The sequence below is a fragment of the Erythrolamprus reginae genome, chromosome 2 (assembly GCF_031021105.1).
Source record: "Erythrolamprus reginae isolate rEryReg1 chromosome 2, rEryReg1.hap1, whole genome shotgun sequence".
In the NCBI taxonomy this organism is placed as follows: domain Eukaryota; kingdom Metazoa; phylum Chordata; class Lepidosauria; order Squamata; family Dipsadidae; genus Erythrolamprus; species Erythrolamprus reginae.
Window position 1 is genome coordinate 156,413,094 of NC_091951.1, and position 26,321 is coordinate 156,439,414.

Genomic DNA, 26,321 nt, shown 5'->3' on the forward strand with positions numbered 1-26,321 from the left:
GTGGTTTTACAGAATCAGCATATTGCCCCCAACAATCTGAGTCCTCATTTTACTGACCTTGGAAGGATGGAAGGCTAAGTCAACCTTGAGCTGATGAGACTTGAACTGCAGAACTGCAGGCAGCAACTGCATTCTAACCACCATGGCTCTTAAAAGTTATATGTATTGTATTTATTACATTTTTTAAATTAAAAGTTTACTAATAAGTAAACTGTTTAAACTGTTCATTCTATAATTCTTTACTAATACTGTACATAATTTGCAGGTTTTAAAATATCAATTGTATTTTATTTAAAAAGTCTCAATTTTACTTCTCCAAATCATTAATCATTTTCTATTAAATACTTGCAGTCAACTTTTTAAAGCTTTTTATATTGTTTGGAAGAAGACAAATTGACATTTTTTGTGAACTTCCTAGAAATTCAAATACAACAAACTAAACATTACATTAGACTACAATCCACAGCAAATTATTCCTGTTTGACTTGCATACTCAGCAGCAGAAACTATCAAACAACTTCTGATATATCCTGATGCTACATTAAATTGAAAAATGACATGTCATCAACCTTTATTCATACTATTCAATCACTCTATTGCATGGTACATACATCTGGAAAAATATTTTATGCACAATGGTTAACAAGTGTTTATGATTTTCTAGGCTTACATAAATAAATTTGTAATTTCAACTTACACCAACATTGCAGTAATTAACAACAGGAAATAGGAAGTTTGGAAGAGGTTTTGATGGATCCAGGTAAACCAAGTGATATTTGGATTGGATTCTTCCAACTTTGATACCCATACCTTCCAAGAATCATAGATGGTATCAAAAGTTTGAAAAGGTCCACACATTTCTGATGGTTTTACTCTGTATGGGGAAAGAGAAGCTGAGTATCAAAATGTCAAGCAAAAGGAAAATGTAACATGTAATTACCACCTTTAATTCTTCATTTTACAGATTTACATATAATCTATTGCTTATTATAAAACCAGTGTTTTTAGCATTCATTAAACACAATTGATAGCACCAACATATAAAAAACAATTTCCTTCTTAACATAAGTCCCTTCTTTATTTAACAATATATTAAAAATGTGCCAAAGGTGATTTTTCAAAAGGGAACAGGTCTTAAGTTTTTTCTTAAACTTTTCCATCCAAGAAGCTTCTTCAGTTCTGACTGTTCTTGAATGAGAAGTGAAACCTCTTCAAAGAAAAACAAAGTCCACTCGCCTTTTGGAAAAGCACCTTTGGGACAACCATGACCTGGATGACTGAGCATCTCCATAGACATATGCTGAATATGCAACTATGTGTGAAATGGAGTTCTGAGAATAGAAAATAAAACAGATTTAATTGTGATATCTACATTAATGGAAAGATACATTTTTCAAAGGAAAAATAAGTGTTTTGCTAAAATAACATCATACTGAAAGTTGCAATAACAGAATAATGGGAAATCACTTTATCAGAAACGCAGTCTATAGTTTCCTGACCTCACAGCAGATTATGTTAAAATGGTTCTGCTGCAGGTACCATTGAACTAGGATTGGTAGAAGACAGGCCTCTTAGGAGGAAAGGAACATAGTAACTTGTATATGGGATGGAGATACACGTTTTACAAGGAAGAGCCCACTTCTTCCTAAAACCACCAAAACTGGATCTGTTTTGTATCAGACAATGGATGACAGAATGGAGATTATACAGAAATGTGGAAGTTGTGACTATTTGGTCTGAAATATTTCACATCTGGAATGTAACTGCAAGGTTATTTTGCACAGAAAATGTACTCACGCCCAGATGGTATAGGAGAGGAATATGAAGGAACCCAGGAATGAAGGGAAGCAAAGCAGAGAGATGAAGATGGTACTCATGTGAGATGCACGCCAGGGTTTGCTGGGACATTGACAATTTCTCATCAAGCTGACCTAAGACAGATTCATAGAAAAACGCATGGAGTTTTATTTATTCCTAAGAGCAGTACTTTTTGAGTAAAACTTACATGTAGTAGTATTTATTTATTTATCCTGTTTCGCCCAAAATAAAACCCTGTCTTATATATTTTTTTGAACTCTGAAATAAGTGCTTGGCCTTATTGCCATGCACTCAAAAGCCCGATTGGACTTATTATCAGGAGATGTGTTATTTTGGGGGAAAGAGGGTATGTACGTTTGTTGAAAAAGGTGAGCTATAGACAATAAATGCCTCTCCTCTGCTTTAAGGGTCACTTATTCCTAAATGCTGCACAGGAAGAAATAATGTCGGGATGATTTTAAGGAGGGGAAAATAAACCATGGCAAAAATATTTTCTCCTGCAAATGTAACTCCCCAAAGCTTTTTTGTTTTTAATATTTTACGGAAATACTCTTAATTCACATATCAGAGTAACAGTGCAGTCCATTCACTGCTGCTTCTAAATGAGTCAAGTGTGAAATATACATCATTTTGGCCCAGAACTCCTGATGGATTCTCCTGTCTGTAAATGGTCTTCTGGCCAATGCAGTTTGTCCCATTCAATGTGATTTGCTAACTTTTCCATCCAGACCCAGGAAGTAAGTGTGTGTGTGTGTGTGTGTGTGTATGTATGTCTCTAATATTACAGCCACTTCCACACTCCTGTCCTTTGTCCATTCATCTGCCAGGTAATGCAATGTGCTTCAGAACTAAGAAAAAAATGCCAACTAAATTACCTTCTTAACATAGAACAATAGGAGCAATTTGAGGATTTGGACCGCAGGGAGAAGTGGGGCAAAGAAAACCCCTAGCCTAGGGGGGGAAAAGATTTAAAAGATAAAGAAATGTTATGCTATATTGCTTAGCTGTTATTTCGTTAAAATGCAATGCACTGACACAATTCCATACCTCGCCCCATTTGTTTTAAGTAATCAAAAGTTTTCATTTAGAGATGGAGACAGAGGGACCACAGAAACCAGTGTTAGTGAACAATAGTGAAAAGGGTGGCGTCATACAAATCCAATAAATAATAATAATAATAATAATAATAACAATAATCAAGGATTCATCTCACATACATGTCTTCATGAGGTTAATTCAATGTATTTTTTAAAAATAAAATAAAATACTGTGTATAAATATTGGGAAGTATTTTGAAAATTTTGACAAAGACAGGGTACAATTATTTTAAATAACATGCACACAAGTATTTTACATATCAACATACTTTGAAGCTTGTAATCAGGGTTGTTTGTATATGGAACAAAGCAGGAAACAACCAACAGAAGGAGGAGAAAGAGTCTCACCAGGTTAGGGTTTGTCCATAAATCAAATCTAGCACATTTCTAGCAATGTCAAATTCAGGCCTCTGTTTACTCTGTAACTTCTTCTCCAATATGATCCTGTAAAGTAAAGAGGGGGAGCTTGCTTAAAAATTCAAAAAAAACCATCTCTGTGTGGCTATAATTAATTAATATATAACCCTCTTATATTTTTTTATTCAAAGTATCAAGCAAATTATTTCTTGTCTTGTCTACTAAGTAAAAAAGATACATTTTTCAGATTCGCCCCTCCCAGTTTCCACTTTAGGAGTTAATCCTTCTTTCCCATTGCAATAAAGGGTAAATCCCTTGCTTATTTTTAATGCCCGAAGATAGCATCCTATGCTCTTTCACAGCTTCATAATCTATATCCTTTAATCTTATTCATAAACATGCATAAACAGAGTGGTGCAGGCAGTCTTTCACATTTGTTCAGTCATCATTTCAAGTTGCAGTGGCATTGACAAAAGTGGCTTTTGACCAGTTTTCACACTTATGATGTTGGAGCATCCCCATAGTCACATGATCCAAATTTGCCTGCTTGGCAATTGGAATGCATGTATAGTAGTTGCAGTGTCCCCCAAGGTCATGTGATCCCGATTTGCAACCTTCCCAGCTGGCTTCCAATCAGAAAAATTAAGGGGGGAAGTTTAATAACAGCATAATTCACCTAACTGTGGCAAAAAGGTTGTAAAACAAGCGCAACTCACTTCACTTAACAACCAATTTTGGCTCAACACTACCCATATGATTTGATTACCTGTGTATTAAGATTTATGTATGTATGCTGTCTACATTAAATAAGTATGTGCCCCACCATTTGCTGGAATCAAGTGGAGAACATCTAATTGCCTCTATATTATCTCCATTGTAATTTTTTTTTAAAAAAAATAGTTTTTATTGACTTTACATTCAAAAATAACAAAAAAGACATATATACAAAAATTAAACAAAACAATACTATACTATACAACTACATTACATAACCTTTAGGATTATAATACAGCTAATCATACCTCCCAGCGACCAATTAGGGCCCACAGTGTTGGCCTTCTCCAGGTCCTGGTGGTCAAAAAATGCTGATTGGTTGGGCCGTATGGGAGGGCCTTCTCTGTGGTGGCTCCGGCTACCCCCAGGGACCCATACCGCCCCCAGCCTGCTAGCCTCCTAGAAGGCCATGAAAACCTGGCTCTGCCAGCAGGCACGGGGCCTTTGAATAAGACCATCTCGTTCCGGCAGAGAAGAAATGAATGATTGTTGAATTGTTTTATTTCTGGGGTTTTAACTGTTTCTACATTGCTTTTATTTGCTGTACACCACACAGAGTCTAAAAGGAGTTGGGTGGCTTATAAATTAAATTAAGTTAAGCTAAGTTAAATTAAATTACATTTTGACAATAAATCCATGCTTATATAATCTTTTCCGTTACCATATTTACATAATCTTTTTCATTAACATATTTAGTTGTTTTTCATTGATATCATTGTTCCATTTTAGTATAGTTGAGAATCGTCATATTTACATGACTACATTAATCATTTACTAGTTTATTTTGCTTTCTCTTTTCAAGCCATTCATATAGCTTGTTCCAAATTTCATAATATTCTGAGTCCGACTCCACTGTAATTATTACCTCCATATCAGCTCTCCAAAGATGACGTCCAGGAGAATGAAAATCAAATCAATCACCATCAAACGGTAGAGCTCCTGCCCCACAAAGGTTTCCCAGCACTGTGGAAAAGTAAGCACCATTTGCATCAGAGCAGGCAGACGCGCTTCTCTCCCTATCACCTTTACAGAAATCAAATGAACGCCGAGTAGCAGGCTAAACCAAATTTAACAAAAATGTAATGCTCAGTTCTTTGGCACGCGGTTACTCCTGGAGGAAGCTAACAATGCTTAATGCAGGATCTCTTTTAATTTATTTATTTTATTTATTTATTTTGTCCAATACAATGAGGGTTTTAGAGGGTATATATCTATATACACGTAATAAAATACATGATGAAGGTTATAGAGGAGATACTCATAGTAAAATATATCTAAGAAATAATAGAAAAGAAGATATAGTAATAGAACATATCAATGAAAGAATAGAAGAAGAGATATAGGAATAGAAGAAAGGTATAGGAGATATAGGAGAGCAATAGGACAGGGGACGGAAGGCACTCTAGTGCACTTGTACTCGCCCCTTACTGACCTCTTAGGAATCTGGATAGGTCAACTGTAGATAATCTAAGGGTAAAGTGTCGGGGATTTGGGGATGACACTATGGAGTCCGGTAATGAGTTCTACGCTTCGACAACTCGGTTACTGAAATCATATTTTTTACAGTCAAGTTTGGAGAGGTTAATATTAAGTTTAAATCTGTTGTGTGCTCTTGTGTTGTTGTGGTTGAATCTGAAGTAGTCACTGACAGGCAGGATGTTGCAGCATATGATCTTGTGGGCAATACTTAGATCTTGTTTAAGGCATCTTAGTTCTAAACTTTCTAGGCCCAGGATTGAAAGTTTAGTCTCATAGGGTATTCTGTTTCGAGTGGAGGAGTGAAGGGCTCTTCTGGTGAAGTATCTTGGGATCTTTCATGGCCTTTTAATATCTAGTCCTTCAGGCCAAAGTCCCATCGATTTTATGAAAGTCACAGCTTCTTTGGAGCTAAAACCACCTTTTGAAGAGAACAAAGCCTGAAGGGCCAGTGGTGCTTCTCGATTCCCATATAAAGGAGTGAATCAAAATAGATCTAAAGAGCTGTCCCGTTATGCTCTTTGCCTGTGTCATCTCGTCTTGCATTTAGGAGCAAGCTGCTGAGATCATAAGAGAAGGGAACACAAAAAAGTCCTGTGCCAGAGTTTTGATTCAAAGGGAAGAAACTGAGGAGCCTTTAACACAAATGAAAAGGCAGGGAAACGTACTGTAACTTCGAATGTACTGCAGCCATATAGGAAATGGCAGAATACATCCATGAACACCAGCTGGCAATAGCAATAGCATTTAGACTTATATACCACTTTAGACTTATATACCACTCCATAGTGCTTTTACAGCCCTCTCTAAGAAGTGTACAGAATCAGCCTATTGCCCCTAACAACCTGGGTCCTCATTTTACCCATCTTGGAAGGATGGAAGGGTGAGTCAACCTTGAACCGGTGGTGAGATTTGAACTGCTGAACTACAGCTAGCAGTTAGCTGAAGTAGCCTGCATTCTGCACTCTTAACAGTCAGAAGACATGATGAAAATTCTTTAATTTCACAATGTATAGACAGATTTAGCCATAGTTTCAATTGGGAAAATGTGACAATCCTAGTCCAAAAATGCCAGGGAATTTCTAGAAGTCTGGCACAAATCAGCCATCAACAGACACATAGACATTAACAACATCCATAGACTATGCAAAAGAGACAATCAAACAGCCCAAAAGAGAACAAAAACACTCCAGCATCTCTCCACCTGTAATCAGAACCCAGATCAGCATAGATTAACTCCAAGGTCAACTTCAGACCAACAATCAACAATGCCAAAGAGCCATCAGTAAACAGCCCAACCAAAGAATCTCTAAGACCCCCCCACTCACATAGGCAAGACACCAGAATATAAACTATCTGCAAACAGCCCTCCTTACTAGCACTGATGAGGTTACCTAGTTAGGGTAATGAAATGTCTACAAGAAAACAAACAAGCTCAGGGAGCCCCAAGGACCCCTCATATGGGAAGTCTTCGTGGCAACACTGTACCACCGGATATCTATTACTAGGGCACTTACAATGTAACTGTCTCTTAGCTGCAATAGGAGTGCTCAGAAACCTCTCCCTGGCATGCAAACACTGAAAAGCCTAGTAAAACATATTTGAACCCCATGATGCAATGCTGCAAAGAGTGTTCCTGCACTCTTTCCAGAGCTCTCTGCCCATCGACTTCTCTCTTATCGGAAGCACACACTCACCCAGCCTATCAGAGCAGTGTCCCTCCCTGCCATGCAGAAATAATTTTATAGGCCTGGGAAGAAATGTCTTGCCTTGGAAAGAGCAGGAATGCTGTTTGGAATACTGTGCAAGTGAGTGTGAGTTGTAGCCTAAAACTCAGCAGCCTTTTTCCTCCATACATTTAATAATGCTAGGAACTGGCTGTATTGAAGTTGGGCATTTGGCAATCTCCAAACCCTTTCGTTACTGTCCCCAGTTGCATGGCAAGTTTGGGAAGCTTGATTCCCCAAAACTAGTAAAGCACTGAAAATTGTATTCTCAGCGCCCACAAAGAAAAAGGAAACACCTGTTTCTGCCCACGTGTGTGTGTGTGAGAGAGAGAGAGTGAGTGTGTGTGTGTGCCTGCCCATTTCCTATCCTCAACCCACTCACCACAGGCTATGTATGACCCAAGAGAAAAATCGTCTGGGTGACCAGTCTTATTCAAAGGGAAAAGCCACTCCCTGCAGAGAACCCCTTCCATGTTCTAAAGGCCCTTTCTCTCTTCATTACTGACTGTCACGGGTTGTCATTTTGGTATAACCCACACTGGATTGACCAAGAGAAAAGCTCTTTTGTTCTACAACTCCTAAAATCGTTGATTCGTGGCTGACCTAATGTTAGAAGGGCAGAGTCACTAACCCTTTTTGAACTGTTCCAGGAACAGCCTTGAGTTACTTCGGATCTGAACTGACCTGAATCTCTGAAGATGTCACTTTCCAACTCAGCCAATGGTAGGCCAGTAGGCCCAAGATTACCATCTTGAGAATTAAATTCCTGGGAGAAAAAAAAAGAAATAAAAAGGTATTGCTTAAGAAAATAAAAATAAAAGGTATTGCTTAAGAAAAAACTTGCTTTCAGATCAGAAGAATGATCACCAGATATCCTCCCTCCCTGCTTCTCTTGACACATGGAGCAATTAAGTCTACGGAGAGGGGCGGCATACAAATCCAATAAATAATAATAATAATAATAATAATAATAATAATAATAATAATAATCTATCTTTTATCCTGCATTGGTACAGGGAGGCAGAGTGTGGGCAGAACAAGAAGAGGGAAGCAGGTTAAGATTCATACTGCCCCCACCCTCCTTGCTGTAAAAGCTTAAAGACCTTCCTGTGCCACCAGGCTTGGGGCCATTAGACCCTTGCCCCTTGGCCGACAAATGTAGTATGTTTTGCAATGGGAATAGGAATGAATGACTTTAAATGTTAGTAGAGTTTTGAAAGTTTTTCTAGTAAAATTAATTGGATTTTTAGATTTGTACATTGTATATTGTTTGCTATGTTGTGAGCTGCCCCGAGTCCTCCGAGAGGGGCAGCATACAAATCCAATCAATCAACCAACCAATCAATCATCAATCAATCAATCAATCAATCAATCAATCAACAAGTAAGCAAGCCCCAGGTGCCTCCTCTTTTCTAGCTACACAGGAGGTACAAATGGCTCTTTCTATTTCCAAAATATGTATACCATGAATTAGCTCGTTTCTGCAAGCACAGCGCACCCCTCTTATCCTATCACATGCTTCTGGCTGGACTGCACAAATTGTTTTATGGGGAATGGAAAAGAAAGGCATTGAGGGCTGAGCTCTTCCTGCACAATACTGCTGGTAGAAATGGCTTTTAAATCCCTTTTATAAATGGTTAATGATATTGCAACAATGGGATGCGGTTGAGCCCCATTCACCCTGCATTTCGACTGAGGTTTTATTTTATTTTATTACCTGAAAATGGCAATGTACACCTCCAGGACTGGAGATTCCTGTTTCTCCCACGCAGCCAAGAGGTTGTAAAAATACGGCACAAGCAAGTTAATGAGAGATACAACCAGAGGCAGGGCCAGGAGCAACAACTCTTTCCCAGGATGGTTGTTTTTCAAAATCTCCTCATGCAGAACCTAAGGAGAAAAATCATTTGCATGCATTTATCTGCCCCTTTTTCACTAGGAAATCAAGACAGCACAGAAAGAGGTTTCCCTGATGCTATTATTCTTTATCAGCATCCCATCTTTATTATTTTTACAAATAACTCAAGGCAGCAAACATATGCAACTCACCTTCTTCCTATTTTCCCCATAAAAACTCTGTGAAGTGAGTTGGGCTGAGAGAGACTGATTGGCCCAAGATCACCTTGATTAGTGGTCATCAACTGGTCCATGGACTACTAGTGGTCCATGAGAAAAATTTGGTGGTCTGCAGAAAAATTATTTGTGTTTTTTTAATATTGCAGTAAATTGGAGATCCTCAAACTACGGCCCCTGAGACGGATATGTGCAATGAACAGTTGTGTTGCTGCAGAGAGTCTCCTCCCTTGGGATATTTTTGTGCAGGTTGGAGGATGGGGCAGAAATTCCGACTTGATGTCTGCTTCAGCCTCCTGGTGAGGGACTTTGGGCGAAGGTTGGAGGGAAATGCCACTGGTGGTTAAGAGCCCCTTATTCCAGTGGGAACTGGCTGACCATCTCAGCCTGCTGAGCTTCCAGGCACCAGTAACTGCTTGGAAAGCCTATGCTTGTAGTCCTCAATGAGGTGCTTCTGCTGAGCCTCCTTCTCGGTCAGATCCAATTTGAACTGAGCCAGCTGTTTTGCCAACTCTTTCTTTTGGTGTCTGCTTAGCTCCAATAACTTCTTCCTGTTGGGACTCTAAGGAGCCCAGGTGGGCAGACGAGGAGGGGATGGGAGAGGAAAGGTGAGTAGAAGCCAGCAAGGCGCCCCTAGATATTAATGACATCAAGTTGGCTATGTCTACCCAGCCAGTCATTAGGCAGATGATATTAGTGGTCCACAGTATTTAAAATTATAAATTTAGTGGTATCTGAGATCCAAAAGATTTGTGACCTCTGACCTAGATAGCTTTCATGGCTAAAATGGGACCTGAACTCACAATCTCCTGCTTTCTAGCCCAGTGTGCTAACTATCAGACCAAACTAGCTTTCCTACAACTTATCATAACCAAACTGAGATAGGCTAAAGTGATTGGCTCAGTGTCACCCAATGAGCTCCATGGTTGAACAGAGACTCGACATACAGTTACCCTGGTCCATGACCAACACCTTAATCAGTGCATCATGCTGCCTGGCTATTCAATGCATTAAATGCCCAAAGGATGCATGAAACCACCAGGAAAACCAGCATGTTCACATTCAGTGCAAATGGAACTGTCAGTATGGAACATGGAAAGTTTCCTTCAAAGTGAACATTCCCTCAAATCCCTACAGACAAGTTCGGCCATTGTACTTAGCAGAGTGTGTGCAATAATTCCATGACGACGACTACTGTAGTCATTCCACAAGGACTACTACTACAAACAAACTACTGTTTGTTTGAAAGAGTCATCTTGGAAAAGGGGCTTCTTTCTCTGCAGTTAAGATAGAAACATAGAAGTCTGACGGCAGAAAAAGACCTCATGGTCCATCTACTCTGCCCTTATACTATTTTCTGCATTTTATCTTAGGATGGATATATGTTTATCCCAGGCATGTTTAAATTCAGTTACTGTGGATTTATCTACCACGTCTGCTGGAAGTTTGTTCCAAGGATCTACTACTCTTTCAGTAAAATAATATTTTCTCATGTTGCTTTTGGTCTTTCCCCCAACTAACTTCAGATTGTGTCCCCTTGTTCTTGTGTTCACTTTCCTATTAAAAACACTTCCCTCCTGGACCTTATTTAACCCTTTAATATATTTAAATGTTTCGATCATGTCCCCCCTTTTCCTTCTGTCCTCCAGACTATACAGATTGAGTTCATTAAGTCTTTCCTGATACGTTTTATGCTTAAGACCTTCCACCATTCTTGTAGCCCGTCTTTGGACCCGTTCAAGATGGTAGCTCAATGCTCTTGGCCCCACTTATGTTTCTGCTGAAATTAAGAGTTTAATTTCATTCACAAGAATGGTTAATTTATAGAAGCCAGGTATCATTACACTGGTCAGCACCAAAAAAAATCCTCAGCAAAGGTAATATGTCTGTTTTACGGAGTTTGATGTGCTGATCCTAAAAATATGCTTAGTTTTGCTCTGTCACATAAAGTTTCTGCTATAGAAGCATTTTTATTATTACGTTATTTCTACATTTTCAATGTATGTGGTAATTACTGTTTTCTTAATGCCGTCAATATATTTCCTATATCTTATCATGATGCTGCTCCGTGGAAACTATACCTGCTACAGAAAAACTATATACATTTTTGAAATCAGAACAAAAAATGATTCAGAAAAGTACAAGGTCAACTGTCAGGATTACAAAAGATATGTTTTTGTAGACCTGTGTTATTGGTCTACCACAGTGTGTTTGTTCTCTATAGTTACATTTCCCATCAGCCAAAGCAAACATGGAGAATGTTGGCTGAGTACGAGGGGAACAATAAAACAATACGCCTGGAGAATGCAAGCTTGGGAAAGATCACTCTATTACAGCCCTGTCTTATGCTTTATTTGCATCATGTTATTTTCTTCATTGATGTATAAATTACCTTTTTAATTTGTCAATAATGGCTTTCTGACCATAAACACTGTTATTATTATTTCTCCTTCAGTTCAATTGTGTCTTATTTTCAGAGGCTACCTCACAAATCCCTGCAGAATTTGGGGGGCAAGATTTTCTGATAGGTTCCTATGGCAGTATATAAATGAATGAATCCAAGACTTACTGCTATTGGTATAAATGTCCTGAACAGTGGCAAGAAGGATAAAAAAAACATAAGATAGCAGTTGCAGCTATGTAACGAATGCCCTGCTCCTTTCTATGTGCCTGCTGAGATCTTGTCTGTTTTAACTTCTCTTTCTCAGAGGCTCCTGCCACTCCTGAGCCTTGATTTACTGTCTGAGCCTAGAAAATGATCTCATTCTCATGATTCTCTCCCAGGAAGCAGGAGCAGGTAACTGAATAGGAACCCTACTTCTCACATACCTGGTGTACGTATTCAGAAAAGTAGTGTATACCAATGGCGGCGCCTGCAACAGTGCTAAGAGATACAGTCCAGGCCACCAGCAAGACTACGAGTTCCTGAAGTTTCTTAGAAAAGCTTAAATAGGATTCCAGCCTCTGCTCAGCCAGACACTCCTGCAAAAATGAGAAGATACAGAGAGAGAGAGGGAGGGAGAGAGAGGGAGGGAGAGAGTGCTTAGTTCCTGATTAAAAGGGATTAAAGCATGTGACTCAATAATGAAAGTGCAACGGTACAGTTATGCCTGACACATAAGTAGTTTCTGAATGAATGAGAAGTCAGCACTGATTTTTCGTAAAGGAAATCTCTGGAGACAGACTAGAGCCACAAAAGTGAACTGTAGGCTTTAAGTGGGAATGTGATGTAAACCAAAAATAGGTAATTACAGGAAAAGACGAGCTTCAGGCGAATTATATTGAAACCTCCTGGGAACACAACATCTTATCTTGGATGCAATCTTCATCTCTCTATTAACGCTCAGCACTGCGATTCTGAGAAGGCTTTGCCATTGAGTATGAAATGAGTCAGGTTTCCTATTCTGTATTCATGTCCTCTTTCCTGTTGCTAAACCGATAGGATGGGAAAATTTTGTCATTGCTGTTGTTATGAGGATCAAACTTCCATGGAGTATAATCTCATCAGCAACCTATCACTAGCAGCTGCACCCCTTCTCCCCCTCTCGACCTGCCAAGGAAGGGGCAGATAGCTCCTTGCCAAAGAACTGATCTGACTGCTTGTAGGGGCCAAAAGCTCCAAATTTCTCATCCCACCTACAGTTTCAGAATCAAGAGGCACCCTGGTGCACACAGGCTGCTGCGTTTTTCTTGTACCCCTCCTATAAAATGCACTAAACATATTTATTTCCTGCAGATGGAATCCTTTCGTCCTCACTGTAGTATGAATTGGTTGGGGCAGGGAACGTCATAGGTTCAGGGCATTAAGTTTGATTCTTGTTCACTAAAATGTCCTGCATCAGGAGGGGCAACGAACATTTTAGACACCACATGGGATGGTAATGTTGCTAGCACGGTTGAGGTACAGTAGTTAGCATTAGTAGTCGTATTAATACTATTAGCATTAATACAATAATACAATAGTTAGCAATAATAATAATAACATTTAGACTTATATACCGCTTCACAGTGCTTTACAGCCCACTCTAAGTGGTTTTATAGAGAGTCAGCATATTGCCCCCAACATCTTGGGTCCTCATTTTACCCACCTCGGAAGGATGGAAGGCTGAGTCAACCTTGAGCCTGGTGAGATTTGGACTGGTGAACCTCAGCCAGCAGTCTGCAGAAGCAGCTTGCAATACTGCCCTCTAACCACTGCGCCACCAAGGCTCGTAAGGGAAAGAAGAAAATAGCTCAAACATTCACATAATTTGAAACACTGCAAGTATTCAGCCAAAGGATATAATGGAAAGTCGGGATTATTCTCCTTCTTTTGTACACTAAGGCTGTAGCAGTGGGCAAGATATCAGTCAGAATTCAATATCTTTAGCATTAGCATTTAGGCTTACAGTATATGCTGCTTCACAGCCCTCTCTAAGAGGTTTACAGAGAGTCAGCATATTGCCCCCAACATTCTGGGTCCTCATTTTACCCACCTTGGAAGGGTGGAAGGCTGAGTCAACCTTGAGCCTACTGAGATTCCATCTGCCAAACTGCTGGCAACCGGTGATCAGCAGAAGTAGCCTGCAGTACTGCACTCTAACCACTGTGCCACCATGGCTCTTCACACCTACTGGCTAACCAACTTGCAGAAGCATTGGTGAAAATGAAGATTTTGGTGTATTCAGCCTTAAATGCTGCACTATTTCTATCAAATGCATTCTCAAGCTGGCTTCTCGTTTCTTTTGTTTCTCTAACACTGGAGATTTTATTTCTCAATTAGTTTAGTTCTTGCACTTTCACAGACTATGCAGCTCTGTTCAGCACTTACCTTCAAATGTGTGCGAATATTCTCACTCTGGAGTTGGACCGAGCGTTTCTGAGTCACTTTGTAATCCCAGGAACAGAAGATTTTGACTGCCAAGTTACTTGATGTACTGCCTACACAGTAACTCTCGCCAAAGGAGTGAAACACACTGTGAGGAGAAAAAAAAGTTATCAGTATCTTGCTGGTTACACCAGTATCAGTTTTTAAACTGTTTTCCAAGGAAGAGTCTGTGTGGTCACTCTGTTAGCTGCAAGCATGGAATTAACTGTCGGGTTAAAAAATTGGCAGAGCTATAGGCAAATTTCACTGTATTTAATAGGCAGGTATGCCTACATAAGATTGTAGATAAGCTTAATATTATAAATTTGAGTAAACTGCTGAGGCAAGATTGCTAAGAGCACTGGGAAAGCTATAATAGGAATGATGTTATTCCTATTAATAACAGGAATAATTAATAACTCAGTTTGACACCCTGAGGGCCACATCAGGGTTGTGTTTGACCTTGGGCAGAGTGGGTGTGGCCAGAGTGGGCAGGGCCAGCTCGACGTCAGTCGTGTCAGGGGCGCCTGTGGTGGCCCGAGCACTCTGTCAGAGAAAACAGGCTCCTGAACTCCATTTTAGCTGGAACAGCCTCCTGCAACCCTCTACCAGTGAAAATGGAGCTTGGAAGGACCCATGTGTGGTCCTCCCAAGCGCCTTTTTGCTGGCAGAGGCACCGTGGGCCAGTCCTTCACTGTTTCCAGGGCACTCCCGCGGGGCAGATCTAAGCACCCCATGGGCTGCATCCAGCCCCAGGCCTTGAGTTGGGACACTCCTGCGTTAAGAGTATTTGATATCAAACCATTTCTTGGTGGGAAAAATCGCAGTTTGAAAATGATGAATATCAAGTTATGTAATTATTTAAATCCTCTTTTAAATGATCATATTAAGGAGTCTAAAATTGTTTTGAAACAAACTACAATATTTGTGTTCAAATAATTTATGTGTAAATTACACAAGATTTGCAATATAATCCTATGTTGCAGAAATAAGAGTCCCCCACAAGGTTCAGCGAGACTAATTTCTGAGTAACCATTTCTTTTGTCTTCTGGGAATCCTGTATCACTCTGATTCCACTAAGATGTCCCACAATCCTTTGGTCTTGGTCCAGATGACCTGGACTCTTGATATACAAAAAATCTGGGTGAGCCTCAGAGCTTCCTCGCCCTGGTGCTGAGAATCACAGCCAATAAAAATAAACATTGATAGCTGGGGGGAAACCACTTGGGACAACGATAAAAATATTCATTTATTTAAATCCTACGTGAAAGAGATGCAAATACACATTAAATGCATTTAGGAAGACTGGTCTTCTCCCTGGCAGAAAAGAAAGGACCAGCTGGGCTCTTATGCAAAGGGGAGCTAGTCAGCATCTCATCTCACCTGTAGATCAAGAGAAAGCAGATTCCAAAGAAGGCGCTTCCTGTAACAAAGAGGTAAGCCAGAGGCATATTGTAGGACATCTGGCTATGCGTGTGTTGCCTGTGATGGGTGCTATTAGCCTCAGAAGCATCCGGGGCATTCAGTGTGAAATTACTGTAGTAGCCATAATACATCACTGTGTGACTGAAGTAGCCCTGTGAAGAAAATAAATTATTCTCAATCCTTTGGAGGGTTATCCTTTCCTAAAGAAGATGGCTCTGGCTGTAACCATATTGAAATATTTCGTTCATAAAATTAGAGCCACAGGTTATTCATGGAAATGGTCTTACACAGATTCCAAAATCACATAGAAGTAGCCTATACTCCTTGGGCTATTCCAAACACTATCAGTAGTCCCTGAGTTACGAATGGAATGGAGCCTGCACATTCCATTCGTGCTATGGTTAGCTCTGGCCCAGCTCCTGCCCCAAGGAATGTGCAGGTGGATGTGGGGGAAATGTCCACATGCCACAGGTCTGTTTTGCTCCCGATAGAATCTGCCGACGAAGCCTCCTCTGACCAAGGAAGCGTGAGTGACAGGGAAGAGGGGAGTTTGACAGACAGCCTAGGAGGAGATCAATTATCTGTATCATCCATGGATTCCGAACAAGAATTAATGACACATCCACGCATGCATAGAGAAATGCATAGGAGACAACAACTGAAGGATTATTATAAGAGAAAATGAGGCCACCTGTGGTTGGGTGGCACTGCTGTAATTAGTGCTACAGATAAAAGTGCAGCTTGGTGTTTTAGCCTCATGGCAGTTTATCTGATTCATTGTTTCGTCAAGATCGTGGTTTTTGTGCTGTTCAAGATTGTGTGTGGACTCTCTGGACTTTAGAATTGGACTCAATTTCCCAGTTATTGGGTGAGCAATTGGATTGCATTTAACCTGTGCCTTGTGTGTACCAGAAAATCCCTTTGACATTTAAAAAGGGAGCTGTTTCTGTTTTTCTGTTTATAAAAACTTTTGGGTTTTCCTTTTATCGTGTGGTGTGTGTCTTCCTGGACTAATTACCCTGTAATTATGGATGGTTGAAACACGCCGGCAGAACAATTCGTAACCCAAGGATTCACGGTAATAAACCTCATACCTTGAACGGGATCACTCCCTCCTTTCACCCATGCGTTTGCTAATCGAATGCACGGTTTGTTAAGTGCACATGAGATATTTCAGGGTGGGGAAGGCCATGTGATGGGACAGGCCACCTACTTAAGACCACTCAATGCCTCCCTGACCCACTGAAATGAATCATGCTCCCCACAATTGCTTTCCCTCCCCCAATCTGCCACGCTAGATCACTTACCATGCAAAGGTCTAGCAAGCAGTCTCCTCTCCAGCCTCTCAGCTGTGTGACCCCCTCTGCAACTCCACTTACGCCTGCACAGGCCTTGCCTGGCATGTTACAGGCTGAAATGGAGCTCGGGAGGGGCAGATCCGCCACTCCATTTGGTCCTCCGGAGGGCTTCCCTGGCACATTGCAGGCCAAAATGAAGCTTCAATGCTCCATTTGGGCCTCTACAGGTCTTGCTTGGCACGTTGCAGGCCAAAATGGAGCTTCAGAGAGGCGGATTCGGAGGCCTGAACATGGCATTGGATCTGCCCTTTCAGACCTTTATTTCAGCCTATAACGTGCAGGATGAATGTTGCAGAGCCTCAGTGGTTGTTCTTAAGGATGAACAATTGCTGTGGTGCTGCATGATTTATAGTTTTGGGACTTGTTCATAAACACCAGGGGGTGCTGCTTCTTGTGTAACTTTGAACATTTGCTACAGGGACACTCTTAACCCTGGGACTACCTGTATTCTTTTGTTTCTGGAACAAGTTCACACTATCACAGTGTAGACTACAAGCAGAAGCACTGATAGTGGAAAGCAATCTATCAACCATCCAGACATGTTGCTACAGACTAAAAGTCAATAGGTGTGTAATTTACTATGGCAATCTAATCAGTTAGATTGGCAAACAAACATTTGACTCTGGTAGAAAGCTATGGACTGAAAATCAAAGGCACAATTGATAGACACCAATGGCTTATATTTCCCCCATTCTGTCTCACAGTGCAGGAATCAGGCTTTATCTGGATTTTTAAACCATCTTTTCATGGGCTAAACAATGATTTCTACTCTGAAACTGGCTGGATTAGAGTAAAATATGTCACTATAGGTATTCAAAACTCTGTTGAGTAATTCTATTAGTAAAGGAAAGCTATTGGATTTCAGGAATACTCACTGCTCCAGTTAAGAGTTCAGATCCTGTGAAAGCCACACTGTTGGGTATGGCAGAAGGGAAAGCAGCCTGCACGACAACTACGAAGACCAGCAGGATCAGGAACATAAAGAGATTGAAGAAGAGCAACGTCCTGAGGAATAGGAAATAGGAGAGGATGCTAGAGCCAAAACGGCCACTGATCTCCTTGAGGGAATAATGCCAGGGCTGGAGAATAGGGAGGAAGGACAGGAGGTTGTACCAAAAATTCCGGAAGCCCTGCAAGAAAAATGGACACAGCAGGATCAACTTCAGATGAAGACATGACAGGAGGATGACTTTGGAGTAAACATCCAATCCCTTTTATTTGACAGGAAATAACAGTATGGTCCAACATGCATCAGAAACATGTCACCCCAACCTTTCTTATGGGAAACTCTCTCAGTCTTACTGTGCAGAAATAGCAATTGCAATTAGCTACTGGAAGGAATACTGCAAAAAAAATTAAATGTTTAAAGCAATATTTAGCACAATGGAAAAGTGTGCTAATTGATTCTTTTTCAAGCCCAGAACACTATTAGCAAAGAAGCATTAAAATATATGGAAAGAAAGTCTTCCAGGAATTCAGATTGTAAAACTCATGTTAAAAGGAGTGCTTCTTCTTTGTCTCCTTTTTGTGATATAAAAATTGCTGTTGAACAAAAGGCTTTGCAGCTTCCACTGGAGTGAAGAAGCATCCCTTGCTTCCAAGTAGGAATTATTTCTATTTGCTTGGCAAGTTATGTTTCTTGGCAGGAAGACCACAGCAGCCACCTTTCCTATTTTCCCAGTTTTTTAATCAAGAGCAAAGCCACAAAATTTCATTTCATTTCATTTCATTTCATTTATTGGATTTATATGCCGCCCCTCTCTGAAAACTCGGGGCGGCTAACAACAGTCATGAACAATATACAGTAAAAATCCAATACTAAAAAACTAACTTAAAACCCCTTAATATATAAAACCAGCATACGTACAAACATACCATACATACAGTTGTATCAGCCTAGGGGGAGAAGAAGTCTTAATTCCCCCATGCCTGGCGGCAGAGGTGGGTTTTGAGTAGCTTACGAAAGGCAAGGGAGGGTAGGGGCAGTTCTAATCTCTGGGGGGAGTTGGTTCCAGAGGGCCGGGGCCGCCACAGAGAAGGCTCTTCTCCTGGGTCCCGCCAAGTGGCATTGTTTCGTTGACGGGACCCGGAGAAGACCCACTCTGTGGGACCTAACTGGCCGCTGGGATTCGTGCGGCAGAAGGCGGTTCCTGAGATACACATTACCTTTCTGATTCAACACCAAAGTAACTATGCAAAGAAAAGGGTTCCTTTCCTAACCATAAAAACATTCTAAATAAGTGGGCACATAATGCACCATAGTGTGCAGTAAGAAAGAAAAGGGGGGGGACAACAAAGTGAAGACAACAAACTGAACTTAAATACAGTAATCACAGGTGAGAGGAATTTTAGCTGGGACAAAACAGGAACAAAAAAAAAAGTAACCATTTAAACAAACCTAACACCTTTTCCCAAAGTCCAGACATACAGAGGTGAACTCTATCAACACTAGTCTATTTTTCTGAGCCTGTTGGAACCAAAAGTCACTTTTCCCCTCCACCAGAATTTGGCAAACAACAACCCTCCCTGCTTCATATTCAATGCAGTGACCTAGAATGATCCTCCTAAAACTTGCTAATGCCTTCTTGATAAGTATATAATGAATTGGCAAAAAGGCTTTCCAGAGCACTTTTTCCAACTCTTTGGGAAAAGTAACAAATTTCACAGAAAGACTCCAGTGAAAGTTTCCTTTCTCTTAGCAGGTTGAGAAAGACACAGAAAGTCCTCTGAGTCCACTTGTTTTTCACCCACCACAAAAAAAGTCAAGTGGGGCAGATGGCTTACTATTAGGATGTGGTATTTAATCCAGCTGCAATAAGACAAGCGACCCGTTGGCTTGGGTTTCCTCAAGGTACCTGAATGCCCACTTGAATCCTGCCTGTAAGAGATGCGATGGGGGGGTGGGAGAGAAGTATATTTAAAACATGGCAAAAGTTGTTTTGGGGAGGAAGAGCAGTGAAGTAGATTCTCTCCTCCAAAAATAGATTATGACCAGAACACTAACAAGGATTAGAGGAACTCACCTGAATCTGCGCTTCTCAGCCAAGCTTAGAGGCATCGTCTGCAGCATGTGATTGCGTTGATATGCTGGCAGGTTCCGCAATTCTTTGACCAGCAAAGAATACTTGGCTACGGAGGAAATGCAGAGGGTGAGATCAGAGGTCAAGCAGCCCAACTGCACCTCCAGTGCAAACACTTGGATTTCAGGAAGGAAAAAGGATGCTTTCTTTGCTCCACTTTCAATTGGGATCACTTTTTTTCTTTAAAGGTATAGGAACGTGAAAAAAGGAATACCTGTCAAGCAGGTGAAGAAGTTGGTGATAAATTAACGGCTTGTCACACTATCTATAGAAGGCCTGATGTTTATGACAACTTGGGAGGGGTGATTTTCTCGAGGAGACAGATGCAGCCACAAAGCATTCTTTTGAGTGGTTCGAGGCCATCCTATGCCCACCCATTTGGGAGGAAGAGGAGGAAGGGCTTGCCACGCTGGCACAAACTGAGTGGGCAACGTGACAAGTTTGTGAGTGGGGGCAAAGGATGTGAACTTTCAACTGGATGGGGAACTCAGATTCGGGTTTCCCAGTGTAGGTGCCAGGATGGCTCTGGAAATAAACTGGAGCCGGGTGCGTCTCCTGGCCATCTGCTACATCGGCCACCTCTCCAAGCTGCTTCTCGCACTGGGTTGGCCAGGAGACGCACCCGCCGGACGTGCACAGGTCCATTTTCGCCGGTGCAATGGCGTTCCATGCTGTTTTACTTCCTGCCCACCCCTGTCTCATCACCATTTTCTAAGAAGCATTGAGATATTACAATGCCTGGATGGCTGGATTACATACTGAGAGTGAACAGGATTATTTATTTATAAGGAAATGTCATTGGGGGTTTTTTTTTGCAGTGGTTAGAATGCAGTATTGCAGGCTAATTCTGCTGACTGCCAGCAATTCAATCCTGACCGACTGAAGGCTGCCTGACTTCAGTAAAATGAAGTCCAGGTTGCTGAGGGCGATGTGCTGACTCTGTAAACTGCTTAGAGAGTGCTGTAAACCATTGTGAAGCGGTATATAACTCTAAGTGCCATTGCTATTGCTACTCATAATAACTGCATGCTAAATTAAATATACACTTCTATTTTTCTTGCACTACTTTTCTCCTTAGCAGGCATCTTCCTCCTCTTTTAGTCAACTTACGGTCTTCTTCTCTGTAACTGGAATCCAACTCTAGGGACAGCTGTCGGAAACTAGGCCGTGCAGAACGGGATACTTCCTGGAGAGGGGCACGGCTGCTCCGACGCCGTCGTCTGGCAGTGCGGTTGCAATACTGGGACAGGATGGCTCCTCTGCTGCGCCCTGCAAACGAAAGGGAAGACCGTCACTACGGAGAGGAGAAAAGGATCGTCCTCTATGCTAACTCCCACATTTCACAGGCCCTGTCCTGAAATTCTTCTCCATTGAAAGAAGCAGACTGGGGCTACAGCCCAGGAGCATCACAACTCACCAATAGTTCTGCTGGGCATATTGGCAAGGATGCGCAATGTGGTGGAAGAGAAATCAGGATGCTCAACCAGCTGCACATTTGGGTTCCAAGTTCCAGTCGGATCTGAGGGATGAACCGGATTTTCTGGAGAAAAAGAAAAGTCCCTGATATGTGGCGGCCCCAACCCTCTGGAACCAACTCCCTCTGGAGATCAGAACTGCCCCCACCCTCCTTGCCTTTCGCAAACTCCTAAAATCCCATCTCTGCCATCAGGCATGGGGAAATTGATTCCCCCGGGGCCCTTTCATTTTATGTATAGTTTGTTTGGGATGCATGACTGTTTTTATAATGAGGGTTTTAAACTGTCCTTTTTTAACCATTAGATTTGTACTATGTATTGTTGTTGTAAGCCGCTCCAAGTCTCCGGAGAGGGGCGGCATACAAATCTAATAAATAAAAATAAATAAAAATAAATAATAAAAATAAATAATAAAAATAAATAATAAAAATAAATAATAAAAATAAATAATAAAGATAAATAATAAAGATAAATAATAAAAGTAATAAAAATAATAAAATAATAAAAATAATGTTGCTATGAATTGTTCTATCAAAACTGAAATCTCCACCTCTCCCCTTCTTCCTTTTGTGCCATATCCCCAAATGAGCATGTTCTTTTTCCTAACGTTTTACAACTCAATTTATTTTACTGTTTCCTATAGCAAATATTTATAACATGATTACCAGGTGGACTGAGTCACTCCCTGTCGTTTACCCAGGACAGAGATCCTTGTGCCCATACAGTTGTGTACAAAAAATTGTGTTTCAGAAAAAAAGCAGAAGACTCCAAATCCAAGCTTCACAAATACCAAAACACTGAGATGCTCAAAAGTGGGTAAAATTCTTAGCAAGCGCTTAGACCAGGGATGGCGAACCTTTTTTGGTCCGCGTGCCAAAAGGGTTTGTGTGTGTGTGCTAGCATACGTGCATGTGCCTGCCCCCTTCCCTCCCCCCACACGCATTCACAAACCTCCCACCTGCTGCCTCTGCGCATAATCACAATTCCCCCATCTCTGCACATGCACAGAGGCCTCACTGAAGCCTGGGACGTGAAAAAATAGCCAAATGGACAAACCCAAACTTTAGAAAAACGGACTTCTGTTTTGCCCGTTGTACTGTTTTTTGCATGCTGGGGCTTCAGGAAGCTTCCCTAAAGCATCCAGAGGGAAAAATGTGTGCATGAGTGCTGGAGCTGACATAGTACAACATCTTGTGTGCCCTCTGAAGGGGCTTCTCATGCCACCTGTGCCACACATGCCATAGGTTCACCATCGGGGCATTGATGGCAAACCTTTTTTGGCTTGGATGCCAAAAGGGTGTGATAGCTTGTGCATGCGTGCCCACACCCACAAGGCAATGCTCTTCCCCCATGCATGCACACTCCCCACTGCCCCCCCACACATGCGCGCACACACATACACGCCCATGCGCACAGGCCTCACTGAAGCCTGTGGACTATTTTTCACTCTCCCTATGTCTTGACTGGATGAGAAGGCAATCTGGCTGCTACCTCTGTCACCCCATTGACCGCCAAGGTTGAAACCTAAACACAGTGAAAAAAGGCCCAACTTCTGGTTGGGCCATTGGGCTGTTTTTCACTGTCCCCAGGGTTCAGGAGTGTAAAAACCTCCCCAGGAAAGACAGTAGGCCTGACAATCGTTAACAGGCTTTATTGGAGAAGTGAGACAGCAACTTCATCAACTAACTGTAACAATAACAACAACAAGATGGCCGCGCCTGGCAGCTATTTATACCTCCTGCTGCCAGGCTGATCCAGCCAATCCAGGCTCTGTATTTTCCCGCCCAAGGGTAAGAGGCGGGGTGTATTTCTCAACTGTCCTCTGGGCACAACAAGGAGGCTTCCCTAAAGCCTGGGGAGAATGAAAATGGTAAAAAAGAAACCCAAAATCCAGCGGGCGCTGGAGCTGACATAGGGCAACACCTCAGGTGCCTTGAGACATGACACACGTGCCACATGTGCCACTTGTGCCATAGGTTCACCCTCACTGCTCTATGGGCTCACCTCTATCTCCAATGCCCTTTCAGTTGTCTTATTTAGTATAATATTGATTTTGTGAAAGAGGTCATTGTTATTACAGTAGAGCAGGGGTAGGGAACGTTGGCTCTTCTATGACTTGTGGACTTCAACTCCCAGAATTCTCTGAACTAGAATGATTGGCTCAGGAATCCTGGGAGTTGAAGTCCACAATTCTCTGAACTAGAATGATTGGCTCAACTCCCAGAATTCTCTGAACTAGAATGATTGGCTCAGGAATCCTGGGAGTTGAAGTCCACAATTCTCTGAACTAGAATGATTGGCTCAACTCCCAGAATTCTCTGAACTAGAATGATTGGCTCAGGAATCCTGGGAGTTGAAGTCCACAATTCTCTGAACTAGAATGATTGGCTCAGGAATCCTGGGAGTTGAAGTCCACAATTCTCTGAACTAGAATGATTGGCTCAGGAATCCTGGGAGTTGAAGTCCACAAGTCATAGAAGAGCCAACGTTCCCTACCCCTGCAGTAGAGTCTCAACTTGTCCGACGCTGCTTGGGGGCATAGGCATTTCTGTGCCCCCAGACACCCCCCCAAACATGGCAGCCGTGATGGGGAAGGTGACGTGCAGAGCCCCAAACGTGCCCCCAAACAATGTAATGAAAAGGAAGAAGCCGGTTGTATCAATGGAGGAGAAACTTGCAATAAAATTTCAATAGGTTTGCAATTCATAGCGATTTCATTTTCAAGGCTTTTCTTAGACCCTCTGGATTATCCAACATTTTCGGCTATCCAACTGTCAGCCCGTCCGCTTATGTCGGATAATCGAGGCTCTACTGTACTTCAAATTAAAATCCATGCTGGCTATAAATGTATTGCAAACTATTCATTACTTCTGAAGCCAATCTTCCATACAGGGTGATTGTGAGGATAAAATGAGAACATGTATTTGTTTTTCACCCTACTTTGTATTGTGAATAAGGTTGTTAAACGTAGTTAGGAAGCCATAGATTTTTGTTTAGTTGTAGGTAATAGTTCTAAAGAAATACAATGACTGAAAAGAAAGAAAATGCTTTCTAGAAACATCTCTTCATCCACATCCCTTCATGGCATCAGACCAGAATATCTCCGGGACTGCCTTCTGCTGCACGAATCCCAGCGACCGATTAGGTCCCACAGAGTTGGCCTCCTCCGGGTCCCGTCGACTAAACAATGTCATCTGGCAGGTCCCAGGGGAAGAGCCTTCTCTGTGGCGGCCCCGACTCTCTGGAACCCGCTCCCCCCAGAGATTAGAACTGCCCCCACCTTCCTTGCCTTCCGTAAACTCCTTAAAACTCACCTCTGCCGTCAGGCATGGGGGAATTGAGGCATTCCCCCCCCTCTCCCCCGGGCATATACTATTTATGTATGGTATGTCTGTGTGTATGTCTGGTTTAATAATGGGGTTTTTAAATGTTTTTTAAATTTATTAGATTTGTCATGAATTGTTTAATTGTATGCTGTGACCCACCCACCCCCCGAGTCTACGGAGAGGGGCGGCATACAAATCTAAGAAAACAAACAAACAAACAAATAAATTTTGTTAAGTTAAAAGCTGTAACGTCAGGCCGCATAGTTTTTTACAGTGTTCTCTGAAGAAAAAACAGGAAATACCGCTTAAAAGTTACACAAAATCTTTTCCCCTAACCCAAACTATTTACCTGCAAATAGAACATCCGTGATAATCATCAGGAAGTCTCTGTGCTATATAGGCACGTCTTGACTCACCTTTGTTCCTGTTAGTCAGATCTTGCATCTCCACCAACTCTTGCTCAGCCAAGCTGCTCTGCTCCTTAATTAGCTGGTGGAAGGAATCATGGACAGCCCCTTCATCATATGGACTTAAGTCTTGGCTGTGGGGAACAGAGAAGCAGTCTGCTCAACTGTTTAATTGACAGGATCCCTAAAACAACAGCCTCTAATATCTCACCAACTTCACATGGGATTTAGTTAGTAGTTGGGAATATATAATGACTAAATGAAAGGAGGCAAAACATATTAGAACATTACAGTTCTTATAGCAAACCAAGACAGAATCTAAGACACAGACAGAATACACAAGAGGGATGGAGAATAACCAACCACATGATCAAACATGGTTTACAAAGACTTTCCCTCAGGGTCTTCAGAGCCTTATGTAAGCATCTACTAATGGGCACCCAGGAGATCTACATAATGAGAGTGAAAGCAAAGCCTTATATGTTTAAACAATAAACTACAAACAAACAACAAAGTGTTGATTATTACATCTTGGAAATTAGTTTTGTAAGGTAGGGATTAATCTGAGCATCATATCTTTTAGCGCTCTAGTAATTGCATTATAATTGTTCTATTTTTATTTTGAATTTAATTAAACTGTTATCATATTTCCATCCAAAGTCTGGAAATTTTTATTACATAGCTGTATACTGTTCTGGTATGTTCTGTCCTAAGTCTCGGGAAATAATGAATAGAATCAATCAATTCTTGTTTCTTCCAGGATTTGTACCAGGGGTGGGCTACTGCCCGGATGGGGGGGAACGCAGTGGGGTAGTGAAGATGGAGTTTTACCCCAAAGCACCCAAATTGCACTGAAAAATGTTGAAAGAAAATGCAGGGCCTCCTGCATAAGCCACGCCCACAGTGTGGTAGTAAAAATTTTGGTAGCCCTTCACTGATTTGTACTATATGGATCCTATACTTTTGATCTCTGTGACTAAAATTCTATAATAGCAATTTGTAAATCTTAGTACCATATGGTTCAATAATGGACAAAACATGTTTCATATGTCTTAAAATCAGATCTGAAGCAGCGATGCTCA

General features: G+C 41.5%; 1 protein-coding gene across 2 annotated transcripts in view; it reads right to left on the minus strand.

The window, feature by feature from the left end:
- Window positions 1-26,321, minus strand: part of TMC6 (transmembrane channel like 6) — a 42,568-nt gene that overhangs the window by 4,409 nt on the left and 11,838 nt on the right. The window contains exons 3-18 of one of the 2 annotated variants that reach the window (XM_070740101.1): window positions 25,249-25,373; window positions 21,449-21,571; window positions 21,142-21,300; window positions 19,975-20,080; window positions 19,736-19,829; window positions 17,827-18,081; window positions 15,552-15,745; window positions 14,133-14,277; window positions 12,152-12,304; window positions 8,967-9,139; window positions 7,934-8,015; window positions 4,912-5,009; window positions 3,264-3,359; window positions 2,694-2,769; window positions 1,798-1,931; window positions 698-874 (exon numbers count right to left, since the gene is read on the minus strand). In XM_070740101.1, the coding sequence (XP_070596202.1) occupies window positions 698-874; window positions 1,798-1,931; window positions 2,694-2,769; window positions 3,264-3,359; window positions 4,912-5,009; window positions 7,934-8,015; window positions 8,967-9,139; window positions 12,152-12,304; window positions 14,133-14,277; window positions 15,552-15,745; window positions 17,827-18,081; window positions 19,736-19,829; window positions 19,975-20,080; window positions 21,142-21,300; window positions 21,449-21,571; window positions 25,249-25,373 (2,190 nt within the window). The remainder of the gene's footprint in view (window positions 1-697; window positions 875-1,797; window positions 1,932-2,693; window positions 2,770-3,263; window positions 3,360-4,911; window positions 5,010-7,933; window positions 8,016-8,966; window positions 9,140-12,151; window positions 12,305-14,132; window positions 14,278-15,551; window positions 15,746-17,826; window positions 18,082-19,735; window positions 19,830-19,974; window positions 20,081-21,141; window positions 21,301-21,448; window positions 21,572-25,248; window positions 25,374-26,321) is intronic. The other variant, XM_070740102.1, reaches the window with a different exon arrangement.